The 21,950-nt window shown below is 41.4% G+C and overlaps 1 protein-coding gene across 1 annotated transcript in view; it reads left to right on the forward strand.

Annotated features, from left to right (window-relative positions):
- The window catches only part of CHM (CHM Rab escort protein), a 58,441-nt gene that overhangs the window by 3,154 nt on the left and 33,337 nt on the right, over positions 1–21,950 (forward strand). The window contains exons 2-6 of the mRNA XM_081336567.1: positions 6,138–6,204; positions 12,348–12,420; positions 13,941–14,065; positions 17,137–17,515; positions 21,472–21,588. Of these exons, the coding sequence (XP_081192693.1) occupies positions 6,138–6,204; positions 12,348–12,420; positions 13,941–14,065; positions 17,137–17,515; positions 21,472–21,588 (761 nt within the window). The remainder of the gene's footprint in view (positions 1–6,137; positions 6,205–12,347; positions 12,421–13,940; positions 14,066–17,136; positions 17,516–21,471; positions 21,589–21,950) is intronic.

The raw sequence follows: 21,950 nt of genomic DNA on the forward strand, positions 1-21,950 counted from the left end.
TTACTGCCATCGTAAAAGTACCATGAGGGACTGCGATGGGGTTCATTCATTGTTTTCTTTAACTATGGTTTCTTTAGTCTCAATTGGCTGGGTTTATTTGTATAAACCATAATGACTAATGCTTTAAGTAAGATGCAATAAGAAATATATACAGTGGTTTAGCCCAATATATATGTATATTGGCATACCCAGCCTATATGATTGTGATTTTGAATATATTATGTACGTATGTATGTTTGTATGTATACTCAGTATGTCTTAAACAATGGTCAAAGTATGCCAAATATATTTGTGCCAATTTATGGTGATGGTCTTTTTTTTTAAATGAAGGCCAGTTTATAATTATGTTTTTGAGGCTGTGATGGAGAGCTGGTTCATACAGTCTTCTAGATCAGGGGTCTTCATACCTGGCCCTTTTATGATTTGTGGACTTCGACTCCCAGAATTCCTCAGCCAGCATTCCTGGCTGAGGAATTCTGGGAGTTGAAGTCCACAAGTCATAAAAGCCAAGTTTGAAGACCCCTGTTCTAGATTGTAGATTTAAACTCACAATTGCACTAAGCCATTAACCATAGATTACAAACTAGAACGATTTTGATTTATAAATCAATTTTTATATTTCCACAGTGCTATGAAACAGTCTCTGTGTTTTGTCATACTGTGTTTTGTGAACCCAGCCATTATATGTTGTAAAACAATGTTCTCTAGCATACCATGTTGTTTGAGCATAACCAATTATGGCTTAATTATGAAAAAATATATGGTTTAATGGAATGTATTGCATCCAACTGGGTATTTATAATGCTTTTCTTATAGAATGTTTGCAAGGTAGGTTTAAGTCAATGCATTAAGTTAGTGTGGTAGTTTAGACATAGTTACCTAGGGATTACTAGTAGATCTTAACTGAAAGGTGCCATTGAATCCGACTACTTGCTCATTGTAGGAATCTAGATTAAAGCATTCCACTCCATTAAAATCATAGTGGAAGATTCAAACTATCTTTTGCAATACAGCTATCGTCTTGCTCTAAGTTACAGCTGAAAGATGTGGACATCTAGCATGCAAGATTTGGTAGCTCTGTTCTAAATTAGACTGAAAAAAATGGCAGGATTGAAGGTTAGGGAGATTAGCAGATCCAGAAATTGATTTTTGCTATAAAGGCCTGTGTGTTCAGCACTCAGTTCAGCTAGGAATTAGTTTCAATATGTGTTTATAGGATGCTGTTCCTTATTTCAGTATATGGTCGTTTGTCATCAGCCAACTAATCAGTATCTGATTATCGAGGTTTCAGTTTAAAAAAACAAACTTGTGAACCTTAAAGCTTGCTCTAGTCTAAAGGTTATGTTAGCCCAAGATCAGAAATAACTTGGTTCGGACTCTTACTTCATATATAAAGCTTATTAGGTGTCCCTGAATGAGGAAAACTAGTAGACTGGACCAAACTCCTTCATATGGAGCAGGGGAAGCTAAAAACATTCTTGAATCCAGCTGAATTCCTGGTGACTTTATGGACGTAACCATCCAGTTATCTTGCGAAAAATACAGAATTACCTTCTGGGATTTGTTTCCCACTTTGCAAATTTAGCCTGCAGCCCTAGTGGTTCTTGATAGTCTCCAGTCCAAGCACTAATCAATATGGATACCTTTAGCTTTCTAGCCCAGTCATGGTCAGCCATGTGTTACCACCAACTGAGATTCTTAATGGAGAGGATAAAAAGTGGAATGCAAGGGAAGGCTCATCTCCCTTTTAAATTTCTCTGTTACTAGGAGAAGAGCAGGACCACGGAGGAAGTAATCTCACCTGGAACTCTGATCTTATTGTCTTCGGTGAGACGTAGGATGGTTAGAGCAGGGGGTCTTCAAACCTGGCCCTTTTCTGACTTGTGGACTTCAACTCCCAGGATTCCTCAGCCAGGCACGCTGGCTGAGGAATTCTGGGAGTTGAAGTCCACAAGTCTTAAAAGTTGCCAAGTTTGAAGACTCCTGATTTAAATCTTGAGTTAAGCCTTGTGGGGGTCCATGGCCACAAAAGTTTGAAGACCCCTGGTCTAGGTTGCCTCATGTCTCACTAGCCTTTCCAGCTGAAACAGAGTGATGTGTTAGTCACGCAATAGCCCTTGTCCTGGTCATACCCCCTTGCAGTCTTACCTTTGCATCTCTAATCATTTTCTGTATTTTTGTGCTCCCCCCCCCCTCATTAGTACAGGTAAAGTGAAGTTTATATTTTATTTAATCTAAGTATTAATTTTTCAGTTCATGTCTCATGTAATGGTATACAACCCTATCTTTTTACATATTTCCTTAAAAAAAGGTGCATTGTTTTAGGTTTGGGAATGCATTAAATTCATTTGCATTATTCCTTATGGGAAAATTTTGTTTGGTACTTGTCATTTTTGGTACTCATTGCCCTTCCCAGAACCAATGAAGAAGGGGGACTGAGGTACCATTATAAATCTCAGAGTCAGACAATGTTGTTTTGAAATACCATGGACTTGGGATTGGGACCAAATTTGATCATGTATTTTCATCACAGTACACCTCACTGTTCTCCATCCTAACTGGGATATTGTTGTGCTACTTAGCTGTTGTTTAACGTATAACCTATACTTGGTTCCCACCTGAAAGGTGTTTATGGCTTCTGACTGTATGTCAGACAAAAGTCTCTTCTCCCTGTTTCCCCTCTAAAAAAGTAGTTTTATATATTAAAAAAAACCCCAAAGCTCAGCCACTGTAAATTTTCTGGTTCCATGCAATTTTTTCCTTCTTTCTCTTTCTGATCCTCGCTAGTTATAAATAACACATGAAATGACTTTCAAGGTAGAAGGCAGGAATCCATTTTGAAATATTCTATAAAATAAAGCGTGATTTATAGCTCCTTGTGATTTGGGCTGAAAGCGTTTGGGCTTCGCCCAGTCATCAGAGTCCTGTCAGAGGAAGCTGTTATTTATTGGTCGATATGCCAGGATTGGTGGTGATGGTACTTTATGTTTATCTTATGTAAGTATAATGTTAAGAAAAATCAATTCCAAATACTAATACAATTTTTAAAACGTATCATGGCGCACTAGCCAAATATTAAGAGAGACTGGAGCATCAGAAAAGCTGGTTTTTAACCCTCTGCCTAGTTTTAATTGCTTTGAATGTTTTGAGGTGTAATCTTTTGCCAATTCTTCGGTATTTTGTGTTCCAGTGTTTAATACTAAATTGGGCCTTTTGTCTAATTATGAATTATCACTGATCATTTTCAAGAGTTTTCTAGCCAGTGACTAAATCTGCACAAAAGCCATGTGCTCGGCGGCTGTTACAGTACTCTCTCTGCGTTGTTTTGATAGCATTGCCCCAGGATGTAACATTCACACCTTTTCTTGGTGTTAACATTCACAACAGAAAGCCCATTGCAGTTTCTTCTTGTACTGTAAAGTAACAATATTTAGGATTCCCTGGGGCAGCAGTAGTGACACACGGGCTGGAGTCTGGGACGTTGCATGCAATCTTTTTCAGCAAAGGAAGATTTCTAGCACAAGTGGGCACCAGTCCTACCCTGACAATGTGCCCATAAGATGCTGTAGAACAGACATGTCAAACACAAGGTCCAGGGGCCAGATCCGGCCCGCGAAGTGGTTTCATGTGGCCCGCAAAGCCATCCTGGAAACAGTGACGGAACGGCCCCCACTGCCTTGGCCCTGGCCTAGAGACCCTCCTTCTGCCAGAGACCCTCAGATCTGTCCCACTCCTGCCCAGGCCCCCATAGGCACCCTTGATGTGAACGATGTAGAGCTGGCCATGCCCACCCAGTAGGCCATATGCACTCTAGCCATGCCCACCCAGTAGGCCACGCCCACCCTGGCCACACCCACCCGGCCCCTTGAGGGCAACCGTAATGCTGATGCGGCCCTCAATGAAATTGAGTTTGACACCCCTGCTGTAGAACAGGGGTCTCCAACTTTGGCCACTTTAAGACTTGTGGACTTCAACTCCCAGAATCACCCACAAAATATGCTGGCTGAGGAATTCTGGGAGTTGAGGTTCCACAAGTCTTAAAGCTCTGAAAGTTGGAGACCCCTGCTGTACTGCAGGACAAATCCATTTAGTGGAGGTGGAATTCCAGCACCTTGGATAGTTCCACACATGCAATTTCCTGCAGCTTATTCAGGCTTGGTTGGGAGTTAAAACTTTCCTACAACATCTCCAGTAGATGTCCAGTAGATTTCCTTTGGCATTTTCAGCAGCAATCTTTATTTTTGCAATAAATATAACACACACCAGCCACTTTATAAACCACTTTCAGGCTTTTGTGATAAACTGGTTATAATAGGGGAGAATAGAGCATGTCACCCATCCCTTCTTTCAGTTTGCACATCACACTGGATAACAAATTTGATTGAACTATAGGCAACTGAATAACCGCAATGTCTGGGACTCCCCAAACATTAAGCAATGAGTATAAGTTGTCCAGAAGCTTTTCTGTGTAGACTTTTCTTTAATGTGAGGATGAATAATATTTTTGACAACGTAAGCACATTCAGAGGGTTTTCATTGGTATTCTCACAAGAAGATGTATCCATCTGCAAAGAAGATAGTAAAAAATAAAAAAATGAACTGGTGAGGTTGTCCTTGATTCCTTTGTAGTCTGCAAAGGTGCTTTCTAGCACCCTCCCAATTCCTCTTGGTCATTTTTGGGAGGTGAGTTAAGTAGACACTCAAACACGCAAGTTGTTAGCTGCAACCACACACGTACATTCATTTTGCTTTCAAAGAAGGGCACAGGGTCTACAAGCATTTTTGCAAATCTCAATAATGCTAAGTTGATGCTTCACTTTATAGCAGATTTGGTCTTCATTCAAGTTGAAGGGGACTCGGTGCCTGTGTTTGCACATTGGTCTTACTCATAGGTGGTTTGCTTGTGATTTGTTGATATAGCTACCTTTGGCTGAGTTTGCACAGCATCCTAAACCAGTGGTTCTCAACCTTTTCTTCACCATGGACCCCCTTTATATAGCTTTTGTGGCCACGGACCATGACCACAGACCCCCAAGACTTAACTCAAGATTTAAATCATAACATTTTTTCCTACCCTTCACGGACCTCCTGTAATGACATTGTGCCCCCCCCCCAGGGGTCCACGGACCACCGGTTGAGAACCACTGTCCTAAACCAGAATTCAGAGCATACAAACCACAATGATTGTATGCCAAACTTCCTTCCTTGAATCATTTGGAAATAATCCAAGGAAGTCATTTATAATCAACTGAAAACAGTTTTGGATTCCTAGTGTTTTTATTTTTCTGCAATCTGCTGCCTTCCAGCTATATTGAGGAAGGCTAGCTTAGCCAAAGCAGGTTCTTCAATAGCCAAGATATACTTTTGAATAGATTTTTATGCAAGTTTTGTAAATATAGTTCACTCAGTTTTGGAGCTCACCCATTGAATTAGATAACTGCTTCCTCTCTCTTACTATTTAGGTTCTATCGCTCTTCTCTTCTGCCTGTCTCTTTCTCCCAGTAATTTATTTGTATTAAGGCTGGTAGTCTTTGAAATTCTAGTTACAAACTACATTCTGCAACTTGATGTCTATCTGCCTCTGATCAATCTGTCTCTCTCTCTTTTTTTTTTTTTACTATGAAGCACTTTCCTTTTATTGCCTCTAGCAGTATCCCTTATGTTGCTTTTTATTGCTTCAGGTGATATTCTAGATGTTGAATTCTAATGTATGAATCATTTGAAGTTGTAGCCTCTCCCAGGTAAAAGGATTAAGAACAGCTTACTGCCATTTAGTTGATCAGAATCCCAGTTTGTTAAAACAAAGCTGGCAAGGTTTTAGGCTTGCGGATCTGCTTTTTCATTTATTTGCTATTGATGGATGGATTGATTGATCGATATTTTTTTTTAGATTTTGGCATCCATATTTTGCCCTTGAAAACGTACAACCCTAACACACCCTAAGTCCATCTTCTAAATCAGTGTTTCTCAGCTTTGGTTATTTTAAGACAGGTGGAATTCAGCTCCCACAATTCCCTAGCCAGCCTGGGAATGCTGGCTGAGGAATGCTGGGACTTCGAGTCCACACATCTTAAAATGCATGGATCTTACAATGTTTCGTCATAACTGATTTAATTGAAACCTTGTCTCTTTTGTAGGCTTACCTGAGTCTATCATTGCAGCAGCATGCGCAAGGAGTGGCCAGCGGGTTCTTCACGTGGATTCGTAAGTCCTTCCATCCGTGTACATTATAGCTCTCGGTCAGTGTTTCCCCAACCTTGGGAACTTTACAATGCATGGATTTTAACTCCCGGAAGTCGAAGTTTTAAGTCAAAACTTCTTAAAGTTTCTCAAGTTTGGGAAATGCTTTTATAGGCCCTAACAGCCAATGACAGCAGACAAAAGACTGGCTTAATGGAGGAGGTCTTGACTTGATTCTTCCAAAAAAAAAGAAAAGAAAAGAGAAAAAGGAAGGAAGGAAGGAAGGAAGGAAGGAAGGAAGGAAGGAAGGAAGGAAGGAAGGAAAGAAAGAAAGAAAGAAAGAAGAAAGAAAGAAAGAAAGAAAGAAAGAAAGAAAGAAAGAAAGAAAGAAAGAGAAAAAGCTAACATTGAAAGCCAAGTTATAAGCCACAACTTTGGACTTCATCTTATCAGGTCGGAACAAACTAGAATGACCCTTTGGCATGGTAGGTTAAACGATCCACAGAAAGAGCTTTTGTGGTTTGTTCCATCTTTTCTGCTGGCCTGAGAAGCAGGCCGGAGCAACTGATGGGTGTCTGCCAGCAACCTTCTCATTCACAGTAAATCATCATGTAGGCAGTAGTTTCACAAATGCAGTAGTTTTCAGGGATCATTGAATCAACCTAAATTTTGCTTTGTAACTTAGGCAAATGTACATGCTAGATATCCTAACAAACCATCCTAACACGTTCACTATCTGTCCGTGGTCCTGTTATCGCTCAAAGTCCGTGTGGTTTAGTCCTAGTTCTGGTCCCTGCCTCCATCACAGCAGCTTCCTAGAAGACCAGTACCACTCTGTCATCAGCTAGCACTGATGATGTCATCTAGTTGGGTAAGGAAACATCTAACAAGAAAACCGCTCAGTTCAGAGAGCACCAAGGACCCCACAGTTCAACTGCGAGCTACAAATATTCTCTTCTGTCGGAACCCTCACTCCTCCCAACCTACCTGATAGGATTATTTCTAGGCAGCAAAAAGGGAGGGAGGGGTATGGACAGCGTCATGGATTCCTGAATGAAAAGGGGATTTTAAAAAAAATCTATCAAATAAATGTAAATTATTTTATCACATGAAATAGCATATGAGATATTGCATAACTGTGCTCAGGGCTGACGCTAAGGCAATGCCAACTATACTTCTCAAAAAAATAAAGGGAACACAAGATAAGACATCCTACTATTAAATACAGTACATTGTGTTGTTTAAGTGTTCCCTTTATTTTTTTGAGCAGTATATAATACTGGGAACAGGCCAAACAAACAAACATCTAGAAACCATGATGGCTAGGTTCGTACAGTGTGGTACAGCCAAAGTAAGCAAATGCCATGATGATTTTATGCAATGAATCCGGCCAATGTGTGCTTTTAAATTATGATGCTGGCTTTGCCCACTGACTTCCACCCTGAGTCCATAGGCTTTTCATGTAAAACCCATATATATATGAATGGGTTTGTTGATTCTTCAACAAAAATATAGCTTTCTTGCTTCATCCGCATCTTCTAGGGGTTGAGATGTCTGGAGAATGTAACTCTCTGAAAACTATTCCAAATCTCTTCTTATATTTGTTTGAAATGGTATAGGGTTTCCTCCCTGAGCAGGGGGTTGGACTAGATGACCTCCAAGGTCCCTTCCAACTTTACTATTATGATCATGATTAACCAGGGTGGATTTTGATGGGGTCCATTAGCGGGAAAGGAAATAACAATTGGACATTAACACTCTTCATTATTGCAAAACTAATAATTTGTTGATTTGACAGCTCTGTACCTTTGTTTCTAAACTTGAGGGGGGAAAAATATAATTCCTAACACTTTTTTTCCCAGGCTTAGGAAGAAAAAGTGTTAAGCATTAAATTGCGTTAAGCAACATCTTAACAGTTTACTTTTCTTGCGTTAATAGATTTATCTGTAATATTTATATAAAGGTTGCTCACTCCCTTATTCCCCTGTTATAACAGTTATACGTATAGGCTGAATGGGAGAAAAAAATCTTGTTTTCATTTAACCCACAAGGCTGCGGTTGTTCCTTCTGCAAGCATTTCCAAAGTCAGAATTAATCCCTGTCCCCTTTCAGAAGCACAACTGCGAGAGAAGTGAATGCAGCTAAAAGTTAGTTAAAAAGGTAGAAACTGCTATCCGATTTACCTCTGAAAATTACAAATCCCATCAATTTTGCATGGGTTTCTTAGGCAAGCATCGTATGAGATGGAAAATCTGAATATTGGTGAACCTTAAACGCCTGCTGTTTATTCATGCTGGATAAACTTTAGGTAGTCCTTAAGACCGCCATTGAGTCCAAAATTTCTGTTGCTAAGGCAGACATTTATGAAGTGACTTTTGCCCCCATCTTACGACCTTTCTTGCCACAGTTGTTAAGCAAATCACTGCAAGTTGTTCAGTTAGTAACAGGCTTGTTAAGTGGACTCTGGCTTCCCCGTTGACTTTACTCGTCAGAAGGTGGCAAAAAAGAGGATCGCATGACCGCGGGAACATTGCATTGTCCTAAGTACACGCCACTTGCCAAGCCTCCAAATTTTGACCAGGTGACCGTGGGGATAATGGTCACAAGTGTGAAAAACGGCCATAGGTGGCTTTTTTTTCAGTACCCTTGTAACTTTGAATGGTCGCTAAATGGAACGGTCACTGAGGCCTACCTGTACTTTCTGATGGGAATTAGGTGGAAAACCTACGTGGCTGGGCGAAAGAATCTTTGAGAGTCGGAGAAAACGTTTGATCTACTTTTGGGTGCCGGTGCTGCATGGATTCATTACCCCGAGAGGGTCTTACCACTTTTAATCTCCCACCACTGTTTTGTCTTTATCATAATCTACCACTTAGGTGATGATGGTGGATGGTCTGAAGCGAACCATTATAAGCCCCTGAGCAGCATCTCTGTTGATTTATAAACACTGTCCGAGCATCTCCTTCTCCAGACCGCTAATCATATTCAAAATAGTCACTTCCATTGCAGCCCGATCATAAATTCCTATAATCGTGTTTTAAAGCCCAAGTTAGCTTCTGCCAAATTGTAATTGAAGGAGGCTTTCTTTAGCTATCTGTCTCAATAAAATGTTTAAAAAATATATATCCTCGGTTCTTTTTCGGAGAGCTACATGTACCGTAGGTATTAATGAGCTGTTGACATGTGAAATTTCAAGGATGGATGCTAAGTGATTTAGAAAAGTCATTTGCAATTCAGAGTACTCCGGCTTGGCATTGAGTTTAAACTTGAAGTTGCAAAAGTTTGAATGGGAATTTAGTTGGTGGAAACAATTTGTGTATGCATGGAGGAGATTTTCCTCCCCAGTCACCTCTCTCCTGTCTGTGCAGATCTTATTTTGGGGGGACGCTGCCCTGGTTGGCTTGCGTTGAGGGTAGGAAAAAAGAAAACAGGAGAGCAATTAATTTCCTTAGCTTCCCCAACTTCTGTTTTAGCAATAAAATTAGGTTTATTCTTCAACAGTTTTGTCAGCAAGGCATCATTTTTTCAATTGATTTTCAATTAATTGATCAAAGCTCAGGCACTTCAGAGAACTTGGTAGAGCTATAATGGAAATATTATTGGGAAGGCTTAAGCAAAACGTAACTGGTTATTGTGGAAGGAGAAACATTGGTTTGGTTTTAATCTGTCTTGTTCCTATTGAAGTAAGGCATTGCAATTAACGATTGGCTCATTTCCTGCATTATTTATTTATTTATTTATTTATTTATTTATTTATTTATTTATTTATTTATTTTAATTCCATTTATATCTCGCCCTTCTCCGAAGACTCAGGGCGGCTTACAAGCTTAGCAGTAGCCTTCATTCTATGTATATGCCTGCTTATTAGGGCTTTCACACACACCCCAAGCGGCATTATTACAAAGTCAACTTAATTGCCCCCAACAATCTGGGTCCTCATTTTACCTACCTCGGAAGGATGGAAGGCTGAGTCAACCTTGAGCCTGGTGGGATGCGAACCTGCACTAATTGCAGGCAGCTGCTGTTACTTAAGGAGGCGTTAGCCCACTGCTCCACCAAGGCTCTTATTATGCTAAGCCATTTAATCATTGTTTACTAAATAAATGTGGATGGATTCGCCCGACATGGCTTGTGAAAAGCAGAAATCATTGATGTGTTGGAATTATCTCTGCCACCACCCAATGAATTTGGATTGGGATCCAAATGGTCAATAAAGCCATGCCATTACAGTATCCCATAAGGGCATTGAAATTCTTTTTTCTTTTCTTTTCTTTCTTTCTTTCTTTCTTTCTTTCTTTCTTTCTTTCTTTCTTTCTTTCTTTTTTTGTAAAATAAATAAATAAATTCTCATCCCTGTCTCCTCCCTACGAAAGCCCTGATCATATCGGGGCACATTCTGGAGGAATTTGCGATCAGGATCAGAAACTCTAGCTGGAAGGGAATGTGTCCCCTTACTTGATACATCTCCACACTTCTATTCTGCCTGCACATGAAAATGTTTGAACTCCCCACCCTGTGTTTGATAATAGTAGCCTTGGTGTAAACTTGTGGCTGTACGGTTTTAGAGCTGAACTTTTTCTTTTAAGAGTAAATGATATGTTCTGCTAACTCCTGCCAATGCAGCTTTGTTTTTGTTCCGTTTTATTACTTTATATAATAACTCAAGGCAGCAAACACACACAATACCTCTTCCTCCTACTTCCTCCACAAAAACAGCCCTATGGAAATGAGTTGTGCTTATAGAAATAGGCAGGCCCAAAGTCACCCAGCTGGCTTTCACGGCTAAGGCAGAACTACAACTCACAGTCTCCTGGTTTCTAGGCCAGCACCTTAACCGCTACTCACTGATACTTGTAATAAGCAGTTCTGCCGGGTACCGAATCCAATCAGTTACCTAGCTATGCACAGTTCTTCCTCCATTGGAAGCAGCAAACGTTGACCAACACCCTTCCCAAGACCTTCACTTGACACACCTACACCTGAAGCCCTTATAAACAGAAGAACGCTGACACTGACATCCCTTAAACTCCGCTGAAGGTGTTACCCAGCCTGGCAAGGAATTGTTCCAAAACCAGCCCACAAGCTCGGAGAACCAACCTCCTCCTTCTTTGACCTAACAGATTTCGCTGTCACCAAGTGTGACAGTCTGTCCTTAGTGGGTCCAGTGACCACGTGATAACGAAGCGCTTGCAATTTTCAAATTAAAACCTGATCCAATTGGCCAACCTTGCATTTCTGAAAGCTAGAAAGGAAGTGGGGGGGTAGTGGGGGGGGAAAGAAGCAAAGTGCCTGATTCTCATACCTTTGGGATGAGGTTGGAGGGTTGGGGATGAGCAAAACTAAGACTGTAATAAACAGCTTCATCAAGACAATTAGTTGGAACTTCTAGGATTTGATACAGATTGCTTTCAACGCGGATGCCGGAGAAAGTTGGCTAGTTAAGAGAGAACTCATTCGGTTGACAGACGGACCTCCTCCTCTTCCCTTCCCTTCTCCCTCCAGAAAGAGATCAAATAGAGGAAGACACATGCAAGCAAGGTCTCTGGAGAAATCACCAGGCATCAGCAGCTTTTTCTCAGCCTTTGATTCATTTTTCCTCCCTGTGCGACCACGGGATTGAAGGAGACGGCTTCCCTAACTTGACATTCACAGAAAAAAAAATACTAGGCAAATTTCCCTCTGCAAATTCCGGCTCGTGCATTTGTATCCACGACAGTTTGTAAAATCCTGACGTTTATGAAGCTCTCCTTTGGCTCTGAGACCAGAGGCTTGGTGGAGATCTATCGCTGAAGGCGATAGATAAGCACGAACCTCCTAAGCCTTGATGAGTTTTGGAATGTGTCAGGATGATAACCAGAAGCCGGCAAAGAAATATGTATGATCTACGATCCTGAGCAATCAAAACTTTGTCGGTGGACACAGGGCACGCCTACAGAAAAATATGTTCTACTTTTAAATGGCAACTAGGGTGACTAAATGCAAAAGGGAAGAGGGATTTTCTTTATTCTTTATTCTCTTTATTCATACAGGCACGTGAAAGTCTCTTTTCTGGGGCATCTTTCTCCGTAACTGTAGATAATCGCAGAATCCTTGCAATAAGGAAATTGCTGATCTTTTTTCCCCTTTTTTCCCTCCTCTTTCTTTCCTTCTCCCCTCTGTTGCTACAGGAGAAATTACTATGGAGGAAACTGGGCAAGTTTTAGCTTCTCAGGATTGTTGTCCTGGATAAAAGAGAACCAAGTAAGGAGCAGCATTATTGTTTTTATCTCAAATAACTATTTTGTTGTTGTTGTTGTTGAAGCATTACTTTTAATTTAAATATGAGTCTTCCAGGCCTGTTTTCCCTTTTGGGAGCTAGAGCTGAGAATTCTCACCTAGGCGGGGGAGATGAGGCGACGCATTCTTTTCCCACCTCCTAATTTTAAATTATTTTAACTTTTCCGCTTAAATTAAATGCCATCGAGAAGGGATCGGTCGATCGATTTGCCCAGTGAAAACAACATAACGACAGCCCGTGGCCATTAAGCAAGACTAAGCTCTTTATGCCTATCTCCAGAACCTTTCGAAGATCACACTGCAAACCAGTCAGCAAGTGTTGTGCTATTTTCTTTAGGGTTTGGGGTTGTTGTTTTGGATTCACACTGGAACCCATCCTTGGGGCAACTTTCTTTCTCTTGACACATTCTGGTGAGAGAGAAGTTTCTCGAGGATGGCCTGCAGCATGAGTCCAGAAGCTGGGAAGACTCGGAAGACTAAGCCTCTAATCCTGGGGACCGACCCAGATTGGATCCTGAAGAAAAAATATATATTTTCTTCTCAGGAAGTTAAAACAACTGTCTAATATATAATCAGCCCAGGTTCGAATCTCAGATAAAGGGTATGACTGACTGACGAGAACATAAGAAGTTCGAAATGATCATCTCAGCCTCCTAAATTCTTTATTAGCAATTTGAATAATTTACACAAATAATGAGCTGTCATAAGTTGACTATATCCTGTGGATAAGCCTTGGGTCAGGCCAAAGCAGGAAAGAAAGAGTTAATTAGCAAGGTGCATTCAAAAGCCTTGACAAATACTTAACACATATTTCCCTTGCCTTCTAGCTAATAAAAGAGAGAAAGAACCTGTGGCTCAGGAAGTTAAAACAACTGCCTAATATATAATCAGCCCAGGTTCGAATCTCAGATAAAGGGTATGACTGACTGATGAGAACGTAAGAAGTTCGAAATGATCATCTCAGCCTCCCAAATTCTTTATTAGCAATTTGAATAATTTACATATATATATATATATTCTTAAGCCTACTGTTATTTGGTGGTGGTTGTTTTTTTTTAATTCCAAAAACGAAGAAAAGGACTGAAAATTCCAATAATACTATAATGCCCCATATGGCCCTTAACCGTTTTTTTTTAAACAGTTCTTCTTTCTTTTTTAAATGAAGTCTTCATCCATATAATGATTGTCTTCTTATGTCGTAGGAATCATGAGCCAGTCAGAATTACCTGTAGGTATATTTGCTGCCCGCATTCTGTCATGCTGCACTTTGCAGAAGTTAAAAGAAAAAAATCAGCTTGCTTTCAAAAACCATATTGCCATCTGCTAAGCCTCTAACAGCTTGATCTTATATACAACGGGACCAAGATTTTTATTCCTGCCATTTTAAAAGTTTAAATGAAACAAAAATATTGCCGCGCTATTTGGTTCCCCGCCCCTGTCTTTTCGAATATAAACTTTATTTTCTTTGTTCCTGTCATTACAAGGAGCAGGCTGATCCGTGCGAGGAAAGTACAGCTTGGCAAGAACTAATTCTTGAAAATGAGAAAGCAATTCCTCTTAACAAGGAAGATCAAACCATCCAGAATGTAGAATATTTCTGCTATGTTAGGTGAGTACAAGGTGGTGTGGATATAATTTAATAGATGTGTTTGCATATTCTACTGAGTCCTGTTTTTAAACTATGAATTACTCAATTAGCCACAATTTATTGGGTGGAGAGTCCCAGATTTATATAATGCAAGTGTGTAACTTTAATCCTGGTGGATATTTGGAAGGGGATAATGAAAAGTAAAATCCACAGCCTCCTAGAGGAGATGTTTGGAGCTGCTTGCCACTTCAAGCATTATGAAAGTCTAAGTGACTTCAGAAATCTAATCCATCCTTCTCTGTACTAAACTTGAAAACTTGTGATGGAAAAAAAAGTCTACTTACTGAAACCATCCTACCCTAATTAATGTAGCAGTTTCACTCTCCTTATAAGATGTCATGAGTTTTCCTGTGTGGCTTGTGGAAATACACAGATATATTTTGGATAATGGGAAGTAGCTACGGTACGCTTTCATATATTATAAAACAGGGGTCTTCAAACCTGGCCCTTTTATGACTTGTGGACTTCAACGTGTCTCTACTGAGGAATTCTGGGAGTTGAAGTCCACAAGTCATAGAAGGGCCAAGTTTGAAGACCCCTGTTATAAAAGCCTGACTCCTCCTTGATTTGAGCACAACTGTGAAAAACAAATCGTCCTTAAACATGGAGAATAGCAGCCATATTCTCAACGAACATTTTATCTGTTTATAACCCACTCAAGTCTGTAAGCTTTTGGTAGCCAAAGCTTTTGGTAGCCAACCTCCTTGGGTATCTTATTTATTTATAGCTTATTCAGTGCATACCCTGCTTTTTGTTTTTCAGTATAAACAATTTATAGCAAGCGGAATGAATATTTCCTTTTGTCTATTTCCTTTTGCCTATTAATTGGTTTCGTCAGGTGACCAGAATTATGATGAAAGATAGATATATCTTATGATTTATGAAGTATTATGAATAAAGGAAGAAGAATGCTTCTTGCTTTCTTCTCAGTGTATAACATTAATTAACTTCTATCGTTTCCTGTCTCCGTATTAAACAGCTCCAAACATTTGCAACTCTTTCATATAAGGCAGTGATTTGCTCCCTTTTTCTTGCAGCTCTCGATTGGTTATTGCATCTGCACCAGCTCCTTGCTTTGAATATTTTTTTTTAAAATTGAGCCCATTTAAAAAAGAAAAGCCGTTTAAAAACCAAACCCAACGCAAAATCCTCGCATCTGATTTAATGCTCCAGGAACAGTTGATTGACACCTGTTCTGTTGGTTTATGTGCTTCAGGTCCTTTTTTGAAACCCCCTTTGCTTCTTAACTTGCCTGAACTCCTATGAAGTTGCCATTAAACATTTATTTGGAAAGAATAAAACAGCTGGGTAGCAGCAGTAATAGAATGTACAAAACTGAAGCGAGCGGGCCGCCAAATAAAGTGCATCCATCAAAGGAAGAGAATACCATTTCTGCAACTAGTGGGAGAGAGAGAAAAGGAATTAGAAAAAAAAATGGGGGGGGGGAAGCGACTGAAAAATAAATAGTGAACACCTGTGGTGCATAAATTAACCAGCTGGTTGGCAGTTTTTCTTTTGACCTATCGGAAGGGTGACTATGGTGAAGCATTAATAAGACACATTGGCTTTGAGTGATTTCTTTGTTGGTACCATTAATTAATGAATGACGCTAGATAATGTTCAGAATTTACACCACAATTGGTGCTGCAGATGTATCCCTTCTTGGGAGATAGTATTACCGAAAAAGGAGCAAGGGGTGGGAGATTCCCTCCCCCCCCCCACCACCACCACGCCACCACCAGACCTGTACAAAGATTTAAATGTGAACCATTTTTTTTCCTGCTTCAGTTTTTATTGCCGCGTCTATTCTGTTTGAAAATTATGTCCTTAGGTGAAAAATATCCGGGATGGCGATTATAAATTTCAGATTCGCACTCTAGATTCAAGGGAGCCCGTTGCTTTTTAATTCATTGTTGTTGTGGGAATATTTGATTGGAAGCTTCTGCTTAGTTGGAGGCTGGCAAAGAACAATTTTTCAGCTCTTTGCAGACAAAGTTGATTGGATGTACCCCATTTGGAATCCGTCGACGAGTTAGTCCTCGACTTACGACCACAATTGAGCCCGAAATTTATGTTGCTAAGTGAGACAATTGTTCAGTGAGTTTTTGCCTCATTTTTACAACCTTTCTTGCCACAGTTGTGAAGTGAATCGCTGCAGTTGTTAAAATAGTCACGCGTTTGTTAAATGACTCTATCTTCCCCCAAGGCTTTGCTAGCCAGAAGGTCATAAAAGTGGATCACACGATCCCAGGACACTGCAAGGGTCACAAAATACGAATCGGTTGCCGAGTGTCTGAATTTTGATCCCACGATCATGGGGATGCTGCAATTGTCATTCGTGTGAAAAACGGTCGTTAAGTCACTTTTCCAGTGATGTTGTAACTGAACGGTCGCTAACCGAACTGGTGTAAGTCGAGGACTACCTGTGCCATTCCTACACACACATACAAACTTGGGAGGTGGGAGAAGAATTACAATCCTGTCCCAATTCAGATATAGAATGCCTCTTATCTATTTGCCATCACCATTCATCTGCTGTATCTTTTTGCCACAGTTTAGCATGTGGTTTTCTATAATAGCATCCAGGTTTCAATTTCAGGTTATTACAACTCCAGTGAAAGTTGATCAAAAGAAAAAGGCATAGCTCTTGTGGTCCCACCGGTGCTTTCCAAAAGGCAACTGGACTTGGGTGTCTTTTTGGGGGGATGTTTCCCCCCCCCCTTGAAAACATTTTGCTTCTCATCCAAGAAGCTTCTTCAGTTCTGAAGAAGTTTGCTTTTTAGGATGAGAAGCGAAATGTCTTCCGGGGGGGGGGGGGGAAACGCAAAACAAGAAAGTCCACCTGCCTTTTGGAAAAAGCACCTTTGGGGCAACCAAGACCGGGATGATTGAGAATCTCCATAGACACATAGCTCCCGTTGCCTTGACTAAGTTAGTGAAGCGTCTACTTGCACTGGACAGTTGCGAAACAGGGTTGTTGGGGAACTGACTTTCTTTCTGTCTTTGGGGGTGCGGGGTGGGAAACCACCCAGCCAGGACTCAGCCGAAGATGTTGAAGAAGCTGGTGCGCTACCAAGACCATCTTCCTCAAGCACTTCTGCCTTTCGTAAGGATGCAGAGGAAACCTCTGCGGTCGAGAAGGGATGCCTGTCTTCAGACGGCGGGGCCGAAAGTGAAGACACCGGCCCTCAGAGAGGTGCAGAAAGCGACCCACAAGGTACCAGAGAGAAAGTGGAGGATGCTGAAGTGACCTCTCTGGAAGGGGAGTCCTCTGACAGCACCGCGCCCAATTCATCAGCAGACAGTAAATCTGAGTCCGTCCCTGAGTCAGCGGCAGTTGAACCGAGGAAAATCACCTATCCCCAAATTGTAAAAGAAGGGAGGCGGTTTAATATCGATTTAATTTCTAAGGTAAGGGACTTTACTATATTTTTCTGTTCTTAAAAAAAAAGTCACTCCTGCTCTAGTTCTCGACTTAACAAACTGCAACTGAGCCCAAAATTTCTGTTGCTCACCGAGACATTTGTTCAATGAATTTGCCCCGCTTTACGACCTTTCTTACTATGATTGTTAAGTGAATCGCTGCGGTTGTTAAGCTAGGCCAGGGGTAGGCAACCTTGGCTCTTTGATGACTGGTGGACTTCAACTCCCAGAATTCCTGAGCCAGCTTGGCTCAGCTTGGAAACCTCTCCCTTTCCCCTCAGTGTGGCTGGCTCAGGAATTCTGGGAGTTGAAGTCCACGAGTCATAAAGCGGCCTAGGCCTAGGCCAGGGGTAGGCAACCTTGGCTCTTTTAGGACTCGTGGACTTCAACTCCCAGAATTCCTGAGCCAGCTTGGCTCAGCTTGGAAATCTCTCCCTTTCCCCTCAGCGTGGCTGGCTCAGGAATTCTGGGAGTTGAAGTCCACGAGTCATAAAGCGGCCTAGGCCTAGGCCAGGGATAGGCAACCTTGGCTCTTTTATGACTCGTGGACTTCAACTCCCAGAATTCCTGAGCCAGCTTGGCTCAGCTTGGAAACCTCTCCCTTTCCCCTCAGCGTGGCTGGCTCAGGAATTCTGGGAGTTGAAGTCCACGAGTCATAAAGCGGCCTAGGCCTAGGCCAGGGGTAGGCAACCTTGGCTCTTTTATGACTCGTGGACTTCAACTCCCAGAATTCCTGAGCCAGCTATTGCCCCTGAGCTAGTCACATGGTTGTTAAGTGAATCTGGCTTCCTTATTGGCTTTGCTTGTCGGAAGGTCGCAAAAGGGGATCAGGTGACACCAGGACACTGCAACCGTCATAAATATGAGTCAGTTGCCAAGCGTCTGAATTTTGATCACTTGACCACGGGGATGCTGCAAGGGTCGTAAGTGTGAACAACGGTCCTAAGTCGCTCTTTTCAATGCTGTTGTAACTTTGAATGGTCACTAAGCGACCTGTAGTTAAGTCGAGGACTCCGTGTGTCCACTGAGAACTTTGAAAGGCTAAGATTGTAATAGTAATATTAGGATCCCACTATTAAGGGGCATTTTGGCAATTTTAAAGATGGGTTCACTCACAAACACACACACAAAGGTTCTCACAGAAAGAAAAGCTAACATTGTATTTTGATTGTGGCTTCCAGCAAACAAAGACTGGTTTGCAAACAGCAGCTGCTCTGTCCCATAACATCCCATAACATTGAGCCTAAGGAGACTTCAAACCTCATGGGACTTTCCAAAATTAGTGGTGTGTGTGTGTGTGTGTACTATAAAATAACCTCCCACTCAAGAAAGTGGTAACAATTCTTTATCAAGCATACAAACTGTACTCACAAGTAGCGCAGTCCCATGCAACTTATTATTTCAACCCTACCTTCCTTTGTTTGTTTGTTTGATTGATTTGTGTGCCTCCCATTTTGCCTAGAGGCAACTGTGGGAGGCTTGCAAACATTAAAAGCCAGTGAAACATTACACAATGAATAATAATAATTGAGCACCCTCAAACATCCCCATCTGCCTACCCCATGTCCTTGGGAAGGACTCCTCTCTAGGTGGCTGAAAACACCAGATCCAGTCTGAACATCCAGCTAACTGACGAACAAAAAATTTACAATTAAAAGATGGGGAGGAAGGGAGCAAGATGCACAGGGAGAGAGGTATTATCTTCTCTTAACCCAATAGGCACCTCCAGAGAGGTGTCCCAAGGCAACTTGGCAGAGCCAGGTCTTCAGGTCCTAATCCTAAGTGAATCTCACAATAGGTCTTATTTCCTAGGATTATTGGGCTCGTAACAGAATAACAGTTGGAAGGGGCCTTGGAGGTCTTTTAGTCCAACCCCGCCCTGCTCGAGCAGGAAACCTGATACCAGGGGCAGCAACCTGAAACAGTGAAAGAGCCACTCGGAACCGGTTCCCTCCCAAAAGGAAAAACTGGGAGCCGCAAAAAATGTGTGCACATGCGCGTACATGCGCTCATGTGCAGAACAGGGTTTGAAGAGTGGAGCCAAGGCAAGATATGCACCTACCCTGCATATTTGAATTGATTGGTTGAACTTTTTTAGTCCCACTTTCTTTTTTTTTTTTTTTGGACTGCACATGGCAGAGGACTGGGAGCCGCAGGAGACGGCTGAAAGAGCCGCATGCGGCTCCGGAGCCACGGGTTGCAGACCTGTGCCCTATACCATTTCAGACAAATGGTTTCTGAATTTCAGACAACCTGTAATCCTCTAAATGTTTAACTGGATGGGTATGGAATCCAGTCTTGATTTAACTGATCCCATCAAACCACAGTTTATTCAGAGCTCTCCATGGTCCTGTGTTGGCCCGTTGCCATCCATGACCTTCTGCCCAAGATCTGGACAAGGCACAGCTTGGATTTGGAAAGCGAATGTCACTCTTATCTCGCTGGCTTTTCAAAGTTAGTCTCCTTGTGATTCTGACTACTTCGAGAATGATGGCATGTTGTAACTAACATTCTCCAGTGGAGCATTGCCTTTTCAAAGTTAGGTCATCCATCTTGCGCGCGGGGTTTTTACATTCATTGTCCTTCCAAGAATGTATAATAAATTTGTAGTTTATACATAGCGAGCAAAGGTATTAGAAGATTAAGTTTTATGGTTTCAACTTGTAACCCCTTGCAGGCTTGCTGGGTTATTGAAGAAATAAAGACAGCCGCTAAGTTTGGAGCCCAAGCACAAAAATCAGGAGGGGGGGGGTAGAAAGGATACGTGGAATATTAGAAAGAAGATGAAAATCCTTGAAAGTCTGATCAAATATATTCTTCCAAAATACATATCTGGGTGTGTTTTTTTTTAATGATTGGAAGATGGGTATGAGTGTCTCGAATATCTCCAGGAAGAATCTTTTTAATTTACTTCCAGATAGCTTTGGGTTTGATTAGTTCCAAGTACAGATAATCCTCGACTTAACAACAAACAATTCATTTGGTGACCGAACGTCACTGGGAAAAGCGACTGATGACTGATTTTTACACTTATGACCGTTGCAGCATCCTTCTGCTCACGTGATCAAAAGTCAAAGACGCTTGGCAACTGACTCACGTTTATGACGGTGCCAGTGTCCCGGGGTCATGTGATCCCCTTTTGCGACTCTCTGACAAGCAAAGTCAATGGGGAAGTCACTTAACGACCAGATTACTAACTTAGCAACTGTGGTGGTTCACTTAACAGCTGTGGCAAGAAACGTCGTAAAATGGGGCAAAACTCACTTAACTGTCTCGCTTAGCAACAGAAATTTTGGACTCAATTGTGGCCGTATGTCAAGGACTTTACCTGTAGTTTCTTTGAATTCTAAGAGTGTCTTTTCCTAGTGCAGGGGTAGGCAACCTTGGCTCTTTTATGACTCGTGGACTTCAATTCCCAGAATTCCTGAGCCAGCTATGCTATGCTATGCTATGCTATGCTGTCTCAGGAATTCTGGGAGTTGAAGTCCACGAGTCATAAAGGGGCCATAGTTCCCCATACTGGCTCAGGAATTCTGGGAGTTGAAGTCCACAAGTCATAAAAGAGCCAAGGTTGCCTACCTCTAGTGGAATAATATTGCTTTGCAGAAAAATATTACTTCGCTAGTGTCCTTTCAGCCTTCCAGGTTATTTCCCCCAGCTGCATGGGGCTGGGGGGGGGGGGAGAGAGAGAATATTTACTGCTCCTTTTCAAAATGTCATTATTTATTTTTAAGACTGTTTGCCTTCTCTTTTCTTTTCCATCCAGATCCTCAGCCAGAAGATCCCCTTTTGATTTACAAAAATGCCTAGCGTTCTTGGCCCAGCGTTCTTCCTTGGCAAGGAAGAAAAGTTTTATTTTAAAGAGCAATCGAAATTTTCTTGGAAGAATTTGTAAACGTTCTTTTTTGTTCTTTTTTGTGTTGTTTCTTTTTTTTTCCCTGCAGCTCCTCTATTCCCGAGGATTGCTGATTGACCTCCTCATTAAGTCAAACGTCAGTCGATATGCCGAGTTCAAAAACGTTACTCGTATTCTTATATTGAGAGATGGCAGAGTGGAACAGGTAACGCTAATCGGTGAAATTACAAAACTGATTGATTGGAAAGCTTTTTTTTTTAAAAAAAAGCTTTTTTTATGTTTACAGTTAATAAGTGCTTAATAAACAATGTGTTGTCTGGGTCTTAGCTTGATAACATATGGTAAAATCCCCCTTTCTTCCAGCCATTGCTAAAATACGTCCCACATTTGAAAAATATTCTTCTTTTTCTTTAATCTTCAATGTGAGTCTATCCTTTTTTGCACATGCCAGTATTTTCTTAATTATGTCATCGATTGGAAAGCGTTTCTTTTCACGGAGACCTGTTGGCACGCTGGTTAAAGTGCAATCTTGCAGGCTGACTCTGCCCACTGCCAAGAGTTCGATCC

This window comes from Vipera berus (genome assembly GCF_964194415.1).
Source record: "Vipera berus genome assembly, chromosome: 11".
NCBI lineage: Eukaryota > Metazoa > Chordata > Lepidosauria > Squamata > Viperidae > Vipera > Vipera berus.